The 18,366-nt window shown below is 26.9% G+C and overlaps 2 protein-coding genes and 1 long non-coding RNA gene across 3 annotated transcripts in view; all 3 read right to left on the bottom strand.

Annotated features, from left to right (window-relative positions):
* Positions 1-18,366, bottom strand: part of LOC122525387 (longitudinals lacking protein, isoforms N/O/W/X/Y-like) — a 111,673-nt gene that overhangs the window by 18,475 nt on the left and 74,832 nt on the right. The gene's annotated exons all lie outside the window — the stretch shown is intronic.
* On the bottom strand, positions 3,101-3,748 carry LOC122525391. The gene is made up of 2 exons (XR_006305778.1): positions 3,386-3,748; positions 3,101-3,287 (listed from the first exon to the last, which is right to left on the bottom strand). It is a non-coding gene; the product is annotated as an uncharacterized LOC122525391 (long non-coding RNA).
* Positions 6,130-15,661, bottom strand: LOC122525388. The gene is made up of 18 exons (XM_043648164.1): positions 15,537-15,661; positions 15,383-15,473; positions 15,223-15,273; positions 14,437-14,517; positions 14,233-14,316; positions 14,038-14,118; positions 13,845-13,928; positions 13,654-13,734; positions 12,897-12,980; positions 12,708-12,788; positions 12,508-12,594; positions 12,293-12,382; positions 12,095-12,181; positions 11,885-11,962; positions 11,497-11,753; positions 10,972-11,068; positions 8,422-8,574; positions 6,130-6,216 (listed from the first exon to the last, which is right to left on the bottom strand). Coding segments are annotated over exons 2-18 (1,530 nt in total). The 5' UTR covers positions 15,435-15,473; positions 15,537-15,661; the 3' UTR covers positions 6,130-6,214.

Below are 18,366 nucleotides of genomic sequence, written 5' to 3' on the forward strand. Positions count from 1 at the left end.
AGGACACCTTTTGTATATATATATATTTGTTAAAACGTTTTTCATTCACTGTTTATAACAAAACTTTGTTCACGTTCCTTGGTATTAATAAACCATCGGAATTAAAAATGAACTTCGTGATCACATTGTTTAATAATATTAATCGTTATAAATAACGTTAATCTTTCTAAATTTTCGTTATCGTTTGAATCGATCATTATCACTTCTTGAAATCATTATGAATATCGATGGCGAATACTTTTAATTCGGTGTGTTTCCTTCTAATATGACAATAAACGTCAGATGTCTTTTTACTTCGGTGATGACAATATGGACACTGGAATCTTGGTTCCTGACCGCACTCGTACTTCAAATGTCTCGTCAAACTTGGTTTTTGACCAAACGCACTTGGACAGTTTGGACATGGAAACTTTTTGCTTCTATTGTTCGCACTATCGTTATTGGTCTTTGTGTTCCAGGCATAGTAGAATTCTGAAAAACAACAATAAAATATACTCATTCAGAGAGAGAGAGAGAGAGAGTGAAAAAATCAATCGAAATTTGTACTTTATTTTGACGAAGAGATTTCAAGAAAAAAAGAAAAAGAAAAATTAAATACAATTTTTCTAAAAATCCACCACTTAAACATTTTGATTCAATTGGTTTTATTTATTTATTTATTTATTTTTTCTTTTTTCTTTTCTTTTTTGTTTTTAGGATCAAGCAAGGATTTTAGTATCTTTTTAATTGACCCTACCGTAAATGATCATCGTAACATTTTTATTTTTTCTAATTTTTAATCACTTGCATTTTTTCTTGTCTTTTTTTTTTCTTACACATAGATTTCAATGAGATTCACACGTGAAAAACGAGGATATTCTATTTAATCGACAGAATTGCGTAATCTGAAAATAATTATAATTGATTATAGCCCTTTTTTTACCTATAGATAATTATTTATTGGTTATTATAGAACATTCGTGACTCGTTGTGTATACGTCTATAGAAATATAATATTCGTGAGAATACAATTATTTGATAATAGAATTTCTTTTTTTTTTTTAATCGTTTTATTAAATGTTTTCATTTTTCTATTTAACGAGTTAGAATTTTTAATTTTTCAAATGAGAATTTAAAAATAACGGCACGAATTTTCTTAAACATCACCAATACACACGTAATATTTAATAAATTAAGCATCGATAAATAAGTACATGAAATTTTTAATCATCGTTAGTATTACATCAAATAAATTGTTAAATGGATAAATTATACAAGCCAAAGAGAGAAAAAGAAAATACCAAAGGAAACTGGTACACAAAGATTACAATTAAATATTGAAATGTATAATATTGTTAATAATAATTAGTTTTTTGAATTGAAATCAAATATTTTTCTTTTAGATTTAATTTAAAAAAAAAAAAAAGAAAAAAGGAACGTAAGATTGGGGTGGGGGGTAGATTAACATGCATAAAAAGCGTGATTGGATCGATGTACCAGCGGAATAATTTATAAATAATATAAAATATAAAAAAAAAAAAAGAAAAAAGAAAACAAAGATGTGCGTGTGAGATGGAAAGAAAAAAAAATAATTTTATTGATATCTCAGAAAAGAAAGAAAGAAAGAAAGAAAGAAAGAATCGTGTATTCGCTTGCATACAAAATCAAACATCTGATACTTCAAATACAAAACCTTGATAATATACCTAATTATTATAATCGCATAAGTGCTTGTACGAACCTATTTGAAAATGTTTTTATTTAAATATGCTTATGCAAATGACACGCATACGCACATTGTAGTTTAAATTAAAAAAGATAAATTTTCAAATAGGTGTCTTTTTAACACGTTCGATAAAAAACATAATTTATTATTTCAATTAAATTGGAAGAAAAATGATTGATAATCGATCATCAACAAAAATTGATAAGGTATCCGTAAACCTACGTCAAATTACTTCAAATATTTATTTTGTATTATTCTTTAACTATTATTAGTTCAACTTAAAATATGTTCCGTGAAAGATAAAAACGATGATAATGTTTTTTTTTTGTTTGTTTTTTGTTTCTTTATTGTGTTATATACGAAAAATTTGTATCTTGTAGCGTAATGTATCTGTAAGCGCAACGTTCCAAATCAACCACGTATACCGGATAATATTTGTGCAAACTAGATACGTGATGTTCAACGTTAGAATGTTTTATCGACAAATACATGCAATATGGACACAAAAATCTCGGAAAGGGACCGTCTCCGAATCTTTTCTGTTTTTCGATAATCAATTGTTCCCTGAATTCACTTGTCTTACAATTCGGACACGGATATCTCTCAAGTTTTCCGTAAACCACTCTTAACGGCGTGCTCCAGCAGTGTAATCCTGTAAACAAAATGTACACATTTGTGAGATTAAGCATTTTTAAAATAAACAAAATCAATTTAATTATTAGTATTATTATTATTATTATTATTATTATTGTTGTTATTACAAAAATATGTATAATGTTATATTATAAAAACGTGTATATTTGATTAGGAAATTATATTATTTTTTTTCAACTCAACACAACACATGATTGATCGAACGATAATAAAAGGAATTTAAAATTAAGAACATTTGATTCAGGAAAATAATATTTGATTGAGGAAAATAATGGATAAAGTTTGGAAATGAGATTGATACAATTGTTATGATACGTTAAAGAAAAATTTTTCAAAAATAATGTAATATAAAATAGTACGATACGATTATTCTTATAATCATTACAATGGAACTTCCAGTATTCAATGATTTTCATTTGGAACATTGTATCATTCGAATACTGTAAATTAATGCACTTTGATAATGCAACAGAAATTGCTATATGCGATCTACTGTATAAAAAAATTCTTTCATTTAAAAAGTCATAACTCCCATTTATTAAAATAATTCGAACACTGGAAGTTCTACTGTATTACAATTATTACTATTCACATTACAAACACGTCATATTATTTTCTCGTTAGTGTATCAATTTTATATATATAAATACTATAATTATAGTATTATTTTTATCTATATATATACAACGATCGTCGTAAGAATAAGTATTTTATTATAAAAAATTATTTAGAAACAAAAGGTTTTACTTTAACGTTCTTGTATTTTTACAGTCTCACTTTTACAAATTCCAGTCGTATAACTTTTATTATTTTATTTTGTCGGAAAGGTGGGGTCGGTCACCCATCCATTTTAGTATCCTACTATGTTCTATTTTTAATATCATTGTAGAACATAGTAAAAAAAAAAATTACCGAAGTACCTTTTATCCTGTAACAAATTAAAATCAAATAAAACAATTGTATTGTATAAATATAATTTGCACAAATTAAATAAAAGAAAGAAAGCAAGAAAATATAAAGATTTACACTAGGAGTGGATGGATACAACGAGGAGTGGTTTTTGATAGCCCTCAACAAGAACCAAATTCATCTTATTTAAATTTATACACGCGAATACTATATGTAAAACAAAAAAGAAAATTATTTTCAATCGTCTAGCTCGAAACTTTTCCACCTGCTTTGATTAGATAATGATTGTGTAATAATAATAAAGGACAAAAAAAATAATAATAAATAAATAATTAACCTAATGGTCGGAAAACACGATTAGTTACAAGATCTATAGCACAAACTTCGGATTCTCGGTGCATCATTCTAACGTGTTTGTAAACGTTAGCTGCTCTTTTACATCTATACTGACAATCCGAACATTGAAATCTTGGTTCCTGACAGCACTCGTACCTCAAATGTCTCGTCAAACTATGCTTTTGACCAAACACACTTGGACAGTTTGGACATGGAAATTTTTTGCCGCCATTGCTCACGATTTCGTTATTTGCATTTGCGTTCCAGGCATTGAAGAATCCTGAAAACAAGAATAAAAAAACACTCGTTCAGTTATAAATATAAAAAAAGAGATATTTTTTAATGTTTCTTTTTTTTTAATTTTTTTTTATCTCATTTATAATATATTTATAATATTATTTATTTTTAATTGTTATATTTCTCGTGTATCTTTTTTTATATTCATAAATAATTCTTCCATTACATATTATCAATTAAAGGTACGCTTAAGCATGTTATCTCAAACTAAACCTTTTTTTTTTTTTCATTTTATTTTAATTACATTATCTCGTTATTAAGTTTCCATAACAGCAATGGAAATATTAACACATTGCATGCGGGAACGTGGGTGTCAAGTAAAAATACGTATTTAGTAGATTTGTACTGGAGAACGGATATAATAATTATAAATAAGATGTAGAAGTGTCGTTTTTTATATTTTTTTGTTAAAATAAAGTAATAGAGCATATATTCAGGTGTAAAATAAAAAAGAAGTTTCGCTTTGAACGAGCACCGATCTTTTAATTACGTCGTCAGAATTTTGTTTTTTTTTTTATTTTTTTACCTACTATATACTATCGTTGATTTCATTCGCGTGTACAATTCGGAATATCAATAAATAAAAATTAATTATAGTTTTGATGGATACGTTGACAATAATTCTTCATTGGATCAAAGATTTATCGTAATCATCAAAATTGTGGATATTTTTTTTAATTTCACGATATGCCATATTTGAAAATCGTTAGGAAAAATATATTGACGTTTATATCGAATACAATTCAAATCCTAAATTAAATGTATCAGATTAATGTTCGTTTAGAATCAAAAACTTAAAATATATCAATTTATAACTGGACGAGTATCTTTTTATTTTTGTTTTCATACTTACAGCCCTATGGCCTTTATTATTATTATTATAATTATAATTATTATTATTATTATAATTATTATTATTATTATTATTATTATTATTATTATTATTACAAAAATATGTATAATGTTCAATTACAAACGCGTGTATTTGATTATGAAATTGTATTATTTTTTTGTTTAGAAAAATAATATTTGGTTGAGAAAATAATGGAAACGTTTGGATATGATGCAATTTTTATGATATACTAAGAACAGTTTTTAAAAAGGAATGTAATATAAAATAGTACGATATACGGTTATTCTTATAAACATTACAATAGTACTTCCAGTATTCAACGATTTTCATTTTTAACGTTTAATCATTCGAACACTGCGAATGAATGCACTTTGATAATGCAACAGAAATTGCTATGCGTTCAACTGCGTACAAAAATTTCTTCATTTAAAATATTATGACTTCATCTTTATATTATAATAATTACTAACACTGAAAGTTCTAGTGTATTACAATTATTACTATTCACATTACAAACACGTCATATTAATTTCTTGTTAGTGTATCAATTTTACATATATATATATATATAAATATTATAATTATAGTATTATTTGTTTATCTATACATATATATATATATACAACGATCGTCATAAGAATAAGTATTTTATTATAAAAAATTATTTAGAAACAAAAGGTTTTACTTTAACGTTCTTGTATTTTTACAGTCTCACTTTTACAAATTCCAGTCGTATAACTTTTATTATTTTATTTTTTCGGTAAGGTGGGGTCGGTCACTCATCCATTTTACTATCATACTATGTTCTATTTTTAATATCATTGTAGAACATAGTAAAAAAAAAATTACCGAAGTACCTTTTATCCTGTAACAAATTAAAATCAAATAAAACAATTGTATTGTATAAATATAATTTGCACAAATTAAATAAAAGAAAGAAAGCAAGAAAATATAAAGATTTACACTAGGAGTGGGTGGATACAACGAGTAGTGGTTTTTGATAGCCCTCAACAAGAACCAAATTCATCTTATATAAATCTAGAAAATCGAATTTTATCTGTAAAACAAAAAAGAAAATTATTTTCAATCGTCTAGCTCGAAACTTTTCCACCTGCTTTGATTAGATAATGATTGTGTAATAATAATAAAGGACAAAAAAAATAATAATAAATAAATAATTAACCTAATGGACGGAAAACACGATTAGTTACAAGATCTTTAGCACAAACTTCGGATTCTAGGTGCATCATTCTAACGTGTTGGTAAACGTTATCTGCTCTTTTACATCTATACTGACAATCCGAACATTGAAATCTTGGTTCCTTACAGCACTCGTACCTCAAATGTCTCGTCAAACTACTCTTTAGACCAAACACATTTGGACAGTTTGGACATGTAAACTTTTTGCCGCCATTGCTCACGAATTCGTTATTTGCATTTGCGTTCCAGGCATTGAAGAATCCTGAAAACAAGAATAAAAAAACACTCGTTCAGTTATAAATATAAAAAAAGAGATATTTTTTAATGTTTTTTTTTTTTAATTTTTTTTTATCTCATTTATAATATATTTATAATATTATTTATTTTTAATTGTTATATTTCTCGTGTATCTTATTTTATATTCATAAATAATTCTTCCATTACATATTATCAATTAAAGGTACGCTTAAGCATGTTATCTCAAACTATAAACCTTTTTTTTTTTCATTTTATTTTAATTACATTATCTCGTTATTAAGTTTCCATAACAGCAATGGAAATATTAACACATTGCATGCGGGAACGTGGGTGTCAAGTAAAAATACGTATTTAGTAGATTTTTACTGGAGAACGGGTGTAACGTATATAATAATTATAAATAAGATGTAAAAGTGTCGTTTTTTATATTTTTTTGTTAAAATAAAATCATAGAGCATATATTCAGGTGTAAAATAAAAAAGAAGTTTCGCTTCGAACGAGCACCTATCTTTTAACTACGTCGTCAGAATTTTGTTTTTTTATTTATTTTTTTGCCTACTATATACTATCGTTGATTTCATTCGCGTGTACAATTCGGAATATCAATAAAAAAAAATTAATTATAGTTTTGATGGATACGTTGACAATAATTCTTCATTGGATCAAAGATTTGTCGTAATCATCAAAATTGTGGATATTTTTTTTAATTTCACGATATCCCATATTTGAAAATCGTTAGGAAAAATATATTGACGTTTATATCGAATACAATTCAAATCCTAAATTAAATGTATCAGATTAATGTTCGTTTAGATATCAAAAACTTAAAATATATCAATTTATAACTGGACGAGTATCATTTTATTTTTGTTTTCATACTTACAGCCCTATGGCTTTTATTATTATTATTATAATTATAATTATTATTATTATTATTATTATTATTATTATTATTATTATTATTATTATTATTACAAAAATATGTATAATGTTCAATTATAAACGCGTGTATTTAATTATGAAATTGTATTATTTTTTTGTTTAGAAAAATAATATTTGGTTGAGAAAATAATGGAAACAGTTTGGATATGATGCAATTTTTATGATATACTAAGAACAGTTTTTAAAAAGGAATGTAATATAAAATAGTACGATATACGGTTATTCTTATAAACATTACAATAGAACTTCCAGTATTTAACGATTTTCATTTTTAACGTTTAATCATTCGAACACTGCGAATGAATGCACTTTGATAATGCAACAGAAATTGCTATGCGTTCTACTGCGTACAAAAATTTCTTCATTTAAATTATTATTACTTCATCTTTATATTATAATAATTACTAACATTGAAAGTTCTAGTGTATTACAATTATTACTATTCACATTACAAACACGTCATATTAATTTCTCGTTAGTGTATCAATTTTATATATATATATATATATATATAAATATTATAATTATAGTATTATTTTTTTATCTATATATATATATATATATACAACGATCGTCATAAGAATAAGTATTTTATTATAAAAAAGTATTCCTTCATCGAAGCAAGTAACAGCTTCTCGTTTAATTCGGATCAAAGAAATTTGACTTCAATGTTCTCATCTTTTTACAATCTTTCTTTTCACGAGTTCGAGTCGTATAACTTTTGTTTATTTATTTTTTTCGAACGGGTCACCCATCCATGTTACCATCGTGACCATATCACTTGATTTTTTAATGATCTAAAGAAAACTTTTATAGTAATTCAACGTGACCAGATCGTTTAACTACGATTCTTCTTTAATACCATTATAAAACATAATGAAAATATTATTGATATACCTTTCGTCTTTTAATAATTAAAATTAAATATATAACGATTGTGTAATAGAAATAATTTATATTAATTAAAAAAAGAAACTAAGGGTGTGTGTGGGATTGAAAAGTTTTGAGACTCTTCAACGAGAACAAACTTAACTTATTGAAATGAATAAAATGATTAAAACGTTAGGTTCGAAATGTTTCCACCTGCTTGAGTATACAAGTGGTAATAATAATAAAAATAATATATAAAAAAAAAATTCTTATCATGCGGGTCTGTAAATGCGATTGGTTACAAGATCTATAGCACACACTTCGGATTCTTGATGCATCATTCTAACGTGTTTGTAAACGTTGGCTGCTCTTTTACATCTATATTGACAATACGCACATTGGAATCTCGGTTCCTGACCGCACTCGTAATTCAAATGTCGATTCAAAATAAATTTTTCGCAAAACGTACTGGAACATTTTGGACATGGGAACCTTTCGCTCCTACCAATCACTTGTTTCTTTTTGAACACTGACTCCTCCGCGTAGTTAACTGCAAACAAACAAACAAACGTAACACGATTAGATTGGTTTTAGAATAAAGAAAATTAAAAAAAAAAAAAAAAAAAGATACAAAAATGTAAATGATAACTTACTATAATCGATTAGAAAAATTTAATAGAAGATTCTGGAAAAACTATAGATAAAAAAGAAAAAAAAGAAAAGAAAAGAAAAAACAAAAATAATCGAAAAAATTTGTGAAAATTTATTTCTTCGAGTTCTGATAGATATTTTGTTTTTTTTTTTTTTTTTTGGGGTGTAAAAATTTTAATGAATATTATATGTGTCGCGTGTGTGCGTGTGTGTATGTGTGTGTGAATGGTGGTATCATTATCTTTTGTTATCGTTGTTAATGCAACGACAAATTTTGTCAAACGATATTCCATATTGTTTCTAATTAGGAAGAAACACAACACACGCACGCTTTTCAAATAAACTTCGGTTCCACGTTGCAATAATTCCTCAAGTGTCTGTTCAAAACGTATTTGTAAGCTGTCGCATTCGGGGATTGTGGGTAAACGAATTTTTCTAAGATATCTATCACGAAATTGTCGTATTTTTTGATCTTCCTTACTTCCTGTTCTTCTGAAAAATCAAAAACAAAAATATATATAAGATTTTAGAATTTAATATTGAGAATTGTGAAGGTTCTTTTTCTTTTTTTTTCTTTAATAAATCGGTAGATTTTTGCAAAAAAAAAAAAATGGCAAACTCAAACGAAATAAATTCTTCTTTGATCGATTTGCTTTTTTTTTTCTTTCTTTTTGGATCAAATGAACAATTTATTTTCGATTGATTTTGTCTTTTTTTCTTATTAAAAACACTCTCTCTGTACACATAATATTAAATAAGTTTGACATGAAAGTTAACATGAAAAATAAATATTTCCAGGTTAACACGTGTATTTTGATTTAATTATAAACAATTATGATTTCATACACTTATGAAAAGGGAAAACATAAATTTAAAATAATTCCAATTTAATCTAAATTAAATATATCTAGATTTTGTATATTTTACAACCGTTTATTTGATATTTCAAAAATATTTTGATCGATGATGTTCTTTCTTTATTATAGTCTTCGTCATTAATAATATATTCCTTGATCCCCCTCCCTTCCCCCCTCGGTGGGTGGTGCATTCCTGAAAAAGATAAAAAATAAAGAACAAACGAACAAACGAACAAACAAATTAACACGATCATCTCAACATTTAATTTTCCTGATTAACATGCAACACAAAGAATATTTAATTGAAATATAAAATTTCTGGAAAAATTAAAGAATGTCTTCTTTTTTCATAGAAACTTTATTAATAATTTTGTAAGGAATGAACCTAAAAATAAATAAAAAGGTAATTATCATTATATACAACGTTAATAAGGAAAAACATTAAATTGGTGTATATAAAAAAAAAAATTTAATGAATAAACGAAACAATCGAGTATTGTATAGTCAAAAAAAGAAAATATTTTGTAAAAACATTTTTTATTGACATCGAGTAAAAGTCCGAATCGTTCGAGGTACAAAATTTGTAAGGAAAAAAAAACAAGAAAAATAAAAAGAAAGAAAATTCGAACACCTTCCATTGGTCGTAATATTAAAATTCATTGCTTCGAATGTAAATTTTTAGTCAAAAACATTTGGAAATAAAAACGTATAGAATATAATAATAATAATAATAATAATAATAATAATAACAATAAAGATAAATAATTATAAGAAACAATATATATCAATGAGAATAAAAATTGAGTTAAAATCAATGATTAAAGAAATAAAAAAAAAAAACAACAAATATGTATTAATTTAAAAATATCGAACTCTGTTATTAATAAGATTATTTAAACTACCATCGCGTACTATCATTAAATCACACAATGTATCATTACTGTGAAACTTTCTAATGTGTCTAAAACCTTGAGAAGGTATTTTGCATATATAATCGCAGTGAGTACAGATGTATATTCGACGTTTATCGCATTCGTAATTACTTTGATGATAATAATCGATATTCTTGTCGAATATTTTTGTACGTGTTAAACGTTCGATAGCTGGTTCATTATCCTCTTGATTATTATTATCAACCACTAGTGATGATGATGATGGCAATGGTGGTGGTGATGATGATGATGGTGGTGGTGGTGGTGGTGATGATGATGATGATGATGGTGGTGGTGGTCGTGGTGGTCGTGGTGGTCGTGGTGGTGATGGTGGTGATGATGATGATGGTGATGTTGTTTTCGAAGCAATTCGTAATTCTAAAGAAGAAGAAGAAAAAAAAAGAAAGAAAAAAAAATAAGAGAGAAATCGCGGTGGGGGTGGTGTATTTTGTTGAGACGAGTATAAAACATAACAAAAAACAAATTATTGTCGATTGTTTAACGTACTTTTACAATCAGGAGATTGATATAGTCTTTCGTCGTCACTTGAGGTAATAAATGTTTCTTTAATCTCATCTTCGAGGTTTTCATCTTTCATGTCAATATCATCTTCGAGGTTTTCATCTTTCATGTCAATATCATCTTCGAGGTTTTCATCTTTCATGTCAATATCATCTTCGAGGTTTTCATCTTTCATGTCAATATAATCTTCGAGGTTTTCATCTTTCATGTCAATATAATCTTCGAGGTTTTCATCTTTCATGTCAATATCATCTTCGAGGTTTTCATTTTTCACGTTAATCTCATCTTCCGGGTTTTCTTTTTTCACGTTAATCTCATCTTCAAGGTTTTCATCTTTCATGTCAATCTCATCTTCCGGGTTTTCATTTTTCACGTTAATCTCATCTTCCGGGTTTCATTTTTCACGTTAATCTCATCTTCCGGGTTTTCTTTTTTCACGTTAATCTCATCTTCCGGGTTTTCTTTTTTCACGTTAATCTCATCTTCGAGGTTTTCTTCTTCCACGTTAATCTCATCTTCGAGGTTTTCTTCTTCCAAAAGTGCATTTTTGTAATCCTCATCATCGTAGTACACATCATCGTAGTTCTCATCATCGTAGTCCTCATCATCGTAGATCTCATCATCGTAGTCCTCATCATCGTAGATCTCATCATCGTAGTCCTCATCATCGTAGTATGCATCATCGAAGTATGTTTTTTCGACGTATTTTTTGACGTAGTTTTTCTCGAAGTCCTTTTTTCCTGCGTCCTTTTCTCTTGCGTCCTTTCCTACCGATAAAAAAAGAATAAAAGAATGAGAACAAAATAAAAGATAAATAAAGAGAAAATCACTTATATTAAGTGGGACAAACAAAGAAAAAAAAGAAAAAGAAATAGAAATAAAAGATTTACACACTAACCGGGCAAGACGGGCTTAGGCTTAACAGAAGTGAGTTCACAATCGATGAGAGAACATTCGCAGTAATTCTTCTCTTCGTCTTTTAAAATGATTAAAAGAACAGATAAAAAAAGATAAGAAAGAAAGAAAATAATAAATGATTAGAATCGTTAATCACAAGACAACGGGGGAAAATTATTTGCAATGATATTTACGTGACGATTTAACGTACTAGGGGTTTCAGGATTTTTCGGATTGAAGTTGTTTCTATATATGTGTTCGTAATATCTGTGGTATTGATTTTGAAGATAGTTTGCCACTGTAAAAGATAACAAAAAGAAATAAAAGTAAATTAATTATTAGGATTGTTTCCACAATCGTGGCAGGTGAATAAATTTGAATATTAAACATGTGTTAGGATCGTACGTACGTGCAAAATATGGTTTTTCAGAGAGCGGATCTTCTTCACTCTGAATCTGAGAACAAGATTCCCTACTTTGTAAAGCTTCTTTGGTAAGTTCTGCTTTTACAGAAGGATATCAAAAAGAAAAAAAGAAAAATACAAAATAAATTATTATTTACGTTGCAGGCAACAAACATTTGCAATAATCGATTGTGAAAATCTCGCGATAAGATCGAACGTACTCGGAATACTTGTAATTTTTAATATTTCGTCATCGTCGAACTTAGGAGGTATATAACATTGTGGCTTTTGTTTGGGCTTGTTCAATCCTAAAAAAGAATAGAAATAAAAGAATTAATTAAATAAGGATTGTTTAATGCAGACAAAAACATTTGCAATAACCGATTATTCGTATCTGAAATAAAATCGAACGTATTAATACCACTTGTGCTTGGTAACACTTGGTTTTTATCTGTCGGGGGAGGAACAAATTGTCTTGACACTCTTGGAGGTCTTCTTAATTCTAAAAAGAACAAAATAAAAAAAACAAATCATTAGGATTGTTCATCGATGATAGAAAATATTTTGAATAATAATAATAGATTATAAAAATCTCGAAAAATGAACGTACTCGGAATTTGTGGTATTTTAAATACTTCGAAATCCTTGCTGGAGGAAGGTAAAAGTGTTTCTGACATTTCTTCGGGTTTTTCCGCTTTTAAAAAGATAAAAATAGAACAAAAAAATAATTAGGATTGTCAGTGCAGATAAAAACATTTGAAATAACTGATTATAAAATTATCAATAAACTCAAACGTACTAGGAGATTTTGGCATTAAATATGTTTCGTTATCACTGTTTCTAGAAGCTATAAATGTTTCTGACTTTTCTTCGGGTTTTTCGGCTTTTAAAAAGATAAAAATAGAACAAAAAAATAATTAGGATTGTCAGTGCAGATAAAAACATTTGAAATAACTGATTGTAAAAATATGATTAAAATCAAACGTACTAAAAAACTTTGGGAGTTCATATGTTTCGTTCTCACTGTTTCGAAAAGGTGTAAATGTTTCCGGTTTTTGTTCGGGATAATCTACTTGTAAGAAGATAAAAATAGAAAAGAAAATAAATTATTAGGATTGTTCAGTGTAGATAAGAACATTTGCAATAACTGATTGTAAAAATATGATTAAAATCAAACGTACTAAAAAACTTTGGGAGTTCATATGTTTCGTTCTCACTGTTTCGAAAAGGTGTAAATGTTTCCGGTTTTTGTTCGGGATAATCTACTTGTAAGAAGATAAAAATAGAAAAAAAAATAAATTATTAGAATCGTTCAATGCAGACAAGAACATTTGCAATATCTGAAATAAAATCGAACGTATTAATACCACTTGTACTTGGTAACACTTGGTTCTCATCTGTCGGGGGAAGTACAAATCGGCTTGACACTCTTGGAGGTCTTTCTGATTCTACAAAGACAAAATTAAAAAAATAAATCATTAAGATTCTTCATTAATGAAAGAGAACATTTGTAATAATAATAATCGATTATAAAAATCTTGAAGAAAATTGAACATACCAGAAAATGGTATTATTTGAATTACTCCTATCTTTTCACACAAGGAAGGTATTTCTGTTTCTGATTTTTCTTCGGGTTTGTCGACTTGTAAAAAAATAAAAAAATAAAGAAAAATAAATTATTAGGATCGTTTAGTTGAAACAAGAACATTAGAAATAACCGATTGCGAATGTTTCAAAAAGATCAAACGTACTCTGAAGATTTGACATTTCATATGTTTTGTTCTCATCGTTCTTAGAAGGTATAGTTGTTTCTGGCTTTTGTTTTGTCTCGTCTGCTTGTAAAAAGATAAAAATAAAAAGAAAAACAAATTATTAAGATTGTTCATTGACGAACCATAACATTTGCATTAATCAATTATTTGAATCTCTCGGAAAATGAAACGTACTCCGAACTTGTGGTATTTTTAATATTGTGAATTTCTTGTTCGAGGCAGGTATAAATCCTTCTGATTTTTCTTTGGGTTTGTTTGCTTGTAAAAAGATAAAAAAGAAGGAAAAAAATAAATTATAAGAATTGTCCATTGATAAAAAAGAAAACATTTGCAATAATCTATTATTCGTATCTTAAATAAAATTAAACGAATTAATACCAATTTTACTTGGTAACACTTGGTTTTTATCTGTCGGGGGAGGAACATTTCGGCTTGACACTCTTGGAGGTCTTCTTAATTCTAAAAAGAACAAAATTAAAAAAATAAATCATTAGGATTATTCATCGATGATAGAAAATATTTTGAATAATAATAATAGATTATAAAATCTCGAAAAAATAATTAAACGTACTCGGAATTTGTGGTATTTTAAATACTTCGAAATCCTTGCTGGAGGAAGGTAAAAGTGTTTCTGATTTTTTTTTGGGTTTTACGGCTTTTAAAAAGATAAAAATAGAAAAAAAAATAATTAGGATTGTCAGTGCAAATAAAAACATTTGCAATAACCGATTATATATATCTCAAATAAAATTAAACGTACTCGGAACTGGTGGTATTTTAAATACTTCGAAATCCTTGCTGGAGGAAGGTAAAAGTGTTTCTGACTTTTCTTTGGGTTTTTCGGCTTTTAAAAAGATAAAAATAGAAAAAAAAATAATTAGGATTGTCAGTGCAAATAAAAACATTTGCAATAACCGATTATATATATCTCAAATAAAATTAAACGTACTCGGAACTGGTGGTATTTTAAATACTTCGAAATCCTTGCTGGAGGAAGGTAAAAGTGTTTCTGACTGTTCTTTAGGTTGTTCCACTTTGTAAAAAGATAAAAATATAACTAAGATTGTTCTTTGACGGACAAAAACATTTGCAATAACTGATTATAAAATATCTTAAAAAAATTCAACGTATCAGCATCGTATAAATATTCACATTTAATATTACCATTCGTGTCAGACGTAAGTGTTTCCGAGTTTCGTTGGGAATCATTATCAGCTTGTACGGGAAAAGAAATAATAATCGAATAAATTATTATTATGTTTGTTTGGAAAAAATGAATATTTATAATAATTGTTAGAATTTGGATGAATATTAAAACACGTACTATTCTTCTTCGAATCGTCAGATATTATTTTCGTATCATTTGATGGATCCATTGTTGTTTTTGATGTTTCTCAAAATAATAGTCCGAGAATCTGTAAATGTTACAAATAAAAAGAATAAATTATTAATATTGTTTATATTTGTGTTAAACGTACTTTAAATATTTCGTTCGAAAAACATTTATTTCGACATTTGGCGAATATCAATTCAATCAAAATTCCCCTGCAAGTGTGTTGACAATAAAAAACAGGAAAAAATGTTAATTCGATATTAAATTAATCAACATAAAAATTACGATCGTTTGAATCACTTAAAATTAGGCTCATCGGCTCGTCAGTGGGGGGAGATTCGTAGAAATTGAAATGATCTGAAACAAAAAAATTAAAAATTAATAAGTCATTGATAATGTCATTTAAACGAGACGAATACAATTTGTTATAATTATTAATATCATTTTTTTTTATTCTTTTCTATTCTTTTTTTTTTCAAAATTTTTAAACGATCCATCTAGTAGGAATAAAAATAAACTCCAAAAAAAAACATATACATTACGTTATATTCATTACGAATTACAATGAAGAAAAACAATCATTTGTAATATAAAATAATTCCGTGTCACTTCTGTTAATGTTAACCGAACGTTTAAATTTGCAAACTGACGAGTTAATAACCGAAATTCAAAGGAGGACGCAGAATAATGTTTACAAATACAAATCGAGGATCTGAAGAAAACGTTTGTAAGCTTTGTGAAACGTTGTCAAATTGGAAAACGTGTTTATTTAAATATTTTTTGTTTTTTTTTTTTTTATTCTTTTCGTATCTCCCTATTTACCTTTGAATTCATGATATAATTTTATTTTTGCAATTAAAATGTTAAATTAATTTGTATAATATTTGTTTGAAATTATTTCGGGATTTTGTTTTTTTTTAACAAATTTGGATGTTTCAAACAAGGAACAACGTACAATAGTATTAAAGGGTAACATACAAATATCGTAAGAGAACAACGTGTAGATATTTCAAATATTTGAAAAACAGATAGGAAAATATTTTATTCGAAATAGTATGATGATTACAGGATAAAAAAAAAAAAACACCAGCAGAAAAGGAATCAAAATCATAAACGATGAGATTGACAACTCAGTATGTTGGTGGTGGTGTACACTAATCCTTTTAAATAATATTAAAAATGACATTTTTATTTAGATCGGATAATCAGGGGGTAACTGGATACCTAAATTTATAATTTTGATACTGTAATAATGACTTTAATTATTGGATAATTAAAAACATTTAAAACAATGTGATAAAACCAAATGGCCTCGTCGTTCGGGTTGAAGTTGCATAAAACTGATGAAGTTGTCTGAAAATAAAAATTAGAAAAAAACAAACTCACTTATGATGCATCGTATCCAAGAAAAAATAAAAAAAAAAAAAAGATAAAATAGAATTAATTTAATTTGTTTCTACATAATTTATCACATATAAATATATTCAAATATTTACAAACATACTTTGCGATTACTACAGCAACCTGACCTCAGGCGAGTAAAAAAAAAAAACGAAAAAAAAGTAAATCCAATAAAAACAATAAATAATTTTACACCAGTGTAAAAAGACACCTCGATCTTGATTAAAAAAAAAAAAAAAAAAAAAAAAAGATAAATTAATTGCAACGAATTTAAAAATACACCCGCGTCCTATTTAAAATTTCAGACGTAGAGGGGATGACATTATTGCAAGCAAACAAACCATAAGTGTATTATCAGTTTCGATAATTTTAAAATAAAAATTGCACTCTTAATAAAACTATTTCCGTTCTAAGTTTTCGAATCGTCCGATTGTTTGGTATAAACGTCAAGTACGTAAACTTTTTCGTCGGGATGTATCCTTCGTACATGGGATCTTACATTGGACGCATGTTTGGTTCTATAAGAACAATAAGGACAATTAAATCTTGGTAATGTACCACATTGAAACTTAAGATGATTATATAAATTATTACGCCAGGTAAAATGATTGCCACATTTGTAACAAGTGTTCCCACTCTTCTGTTGCTGATATCTTTCATAACGTTCTTGATTGTAATTCAAGTTTTCCGGTGGTAATGAATATTGTCGTTGATGCATTAATTGTTGTAATTGATGTTGTTGTTGGTGAAGTTGTTGTTGTTGTTGTTGTTGTTGTTGTTGTAGTTGTGGTTGTTGGTGTTGGTGTTGGTGTTGTTGTTGGTGTTGTTGTTGTTGTTCTTGCCTTGGGATCATCCCACAATCTGAAAACAGAAAAATCAAAGAGACCATTTTAGAAGAAAACAAAAATCATCATAGTTCTTTTTTTATTTTCGAATTCCAATACAATGTTGATTTTATTGCCAAGAAAATACGACGGCGAAGCAACGTGCGTGTTTTCTTATGTGATACGTTTTTTAATTAGGTTTTTTTTTTCTTTTTCTTTTAAATAATTTACAAGTGTTAACATATACGTAAGGAAAAAATCTTAAGTGAAGTATTAAAACGTTAACTTACACACGATTTATCGTTTTATAAGATGTTACGCATAATCTCGTCGTTATTTTTTCTATTTTTTTTTTTTTATTTTCGTTTGTTAAAAACCACTTCCATTGGTTTCTTTTTCTTTCTTTTTTTCTTTAATCTTCTGTTCGCCTATACACCTAAATTATTAACAATTTTAAAGAGCACACATAATCAAAATAATAAATTTTATTCGGAACAATTATATATCACAAACAAATGTATCACTTACTATAGCAAATTATTAACGTTCTAAGATATTATTTCATTGAAATCATTAGATTTTTTATATAAAAAATTAATAAATATTAATAATAGTATATAGGGTGTACTGTTGTTATTGGTTGATACAAGCAAATAGAGGCTTGCTATTGACTTTATGTGATAAATTAAATTGATAATTTAAAATACAATTTTTTAACATGATTTTTTTAGAAAAATAATTTAAATAATT

Source organism: Polistes fuscatus, unplaced genomic scaffold, assembly GCF_010416935.1.
Source record: "Polistes fuscatus isolate 324 unplaced genomic scaffold, CU_Pfus_HIC Scaffold9, whole genome shotgun sequence".
NCBI lineage: Eukaryota > Metazoa > Arthropoda > Insecta > Hymenoptera > Vespidae > Polistes > Polistes fuscatus.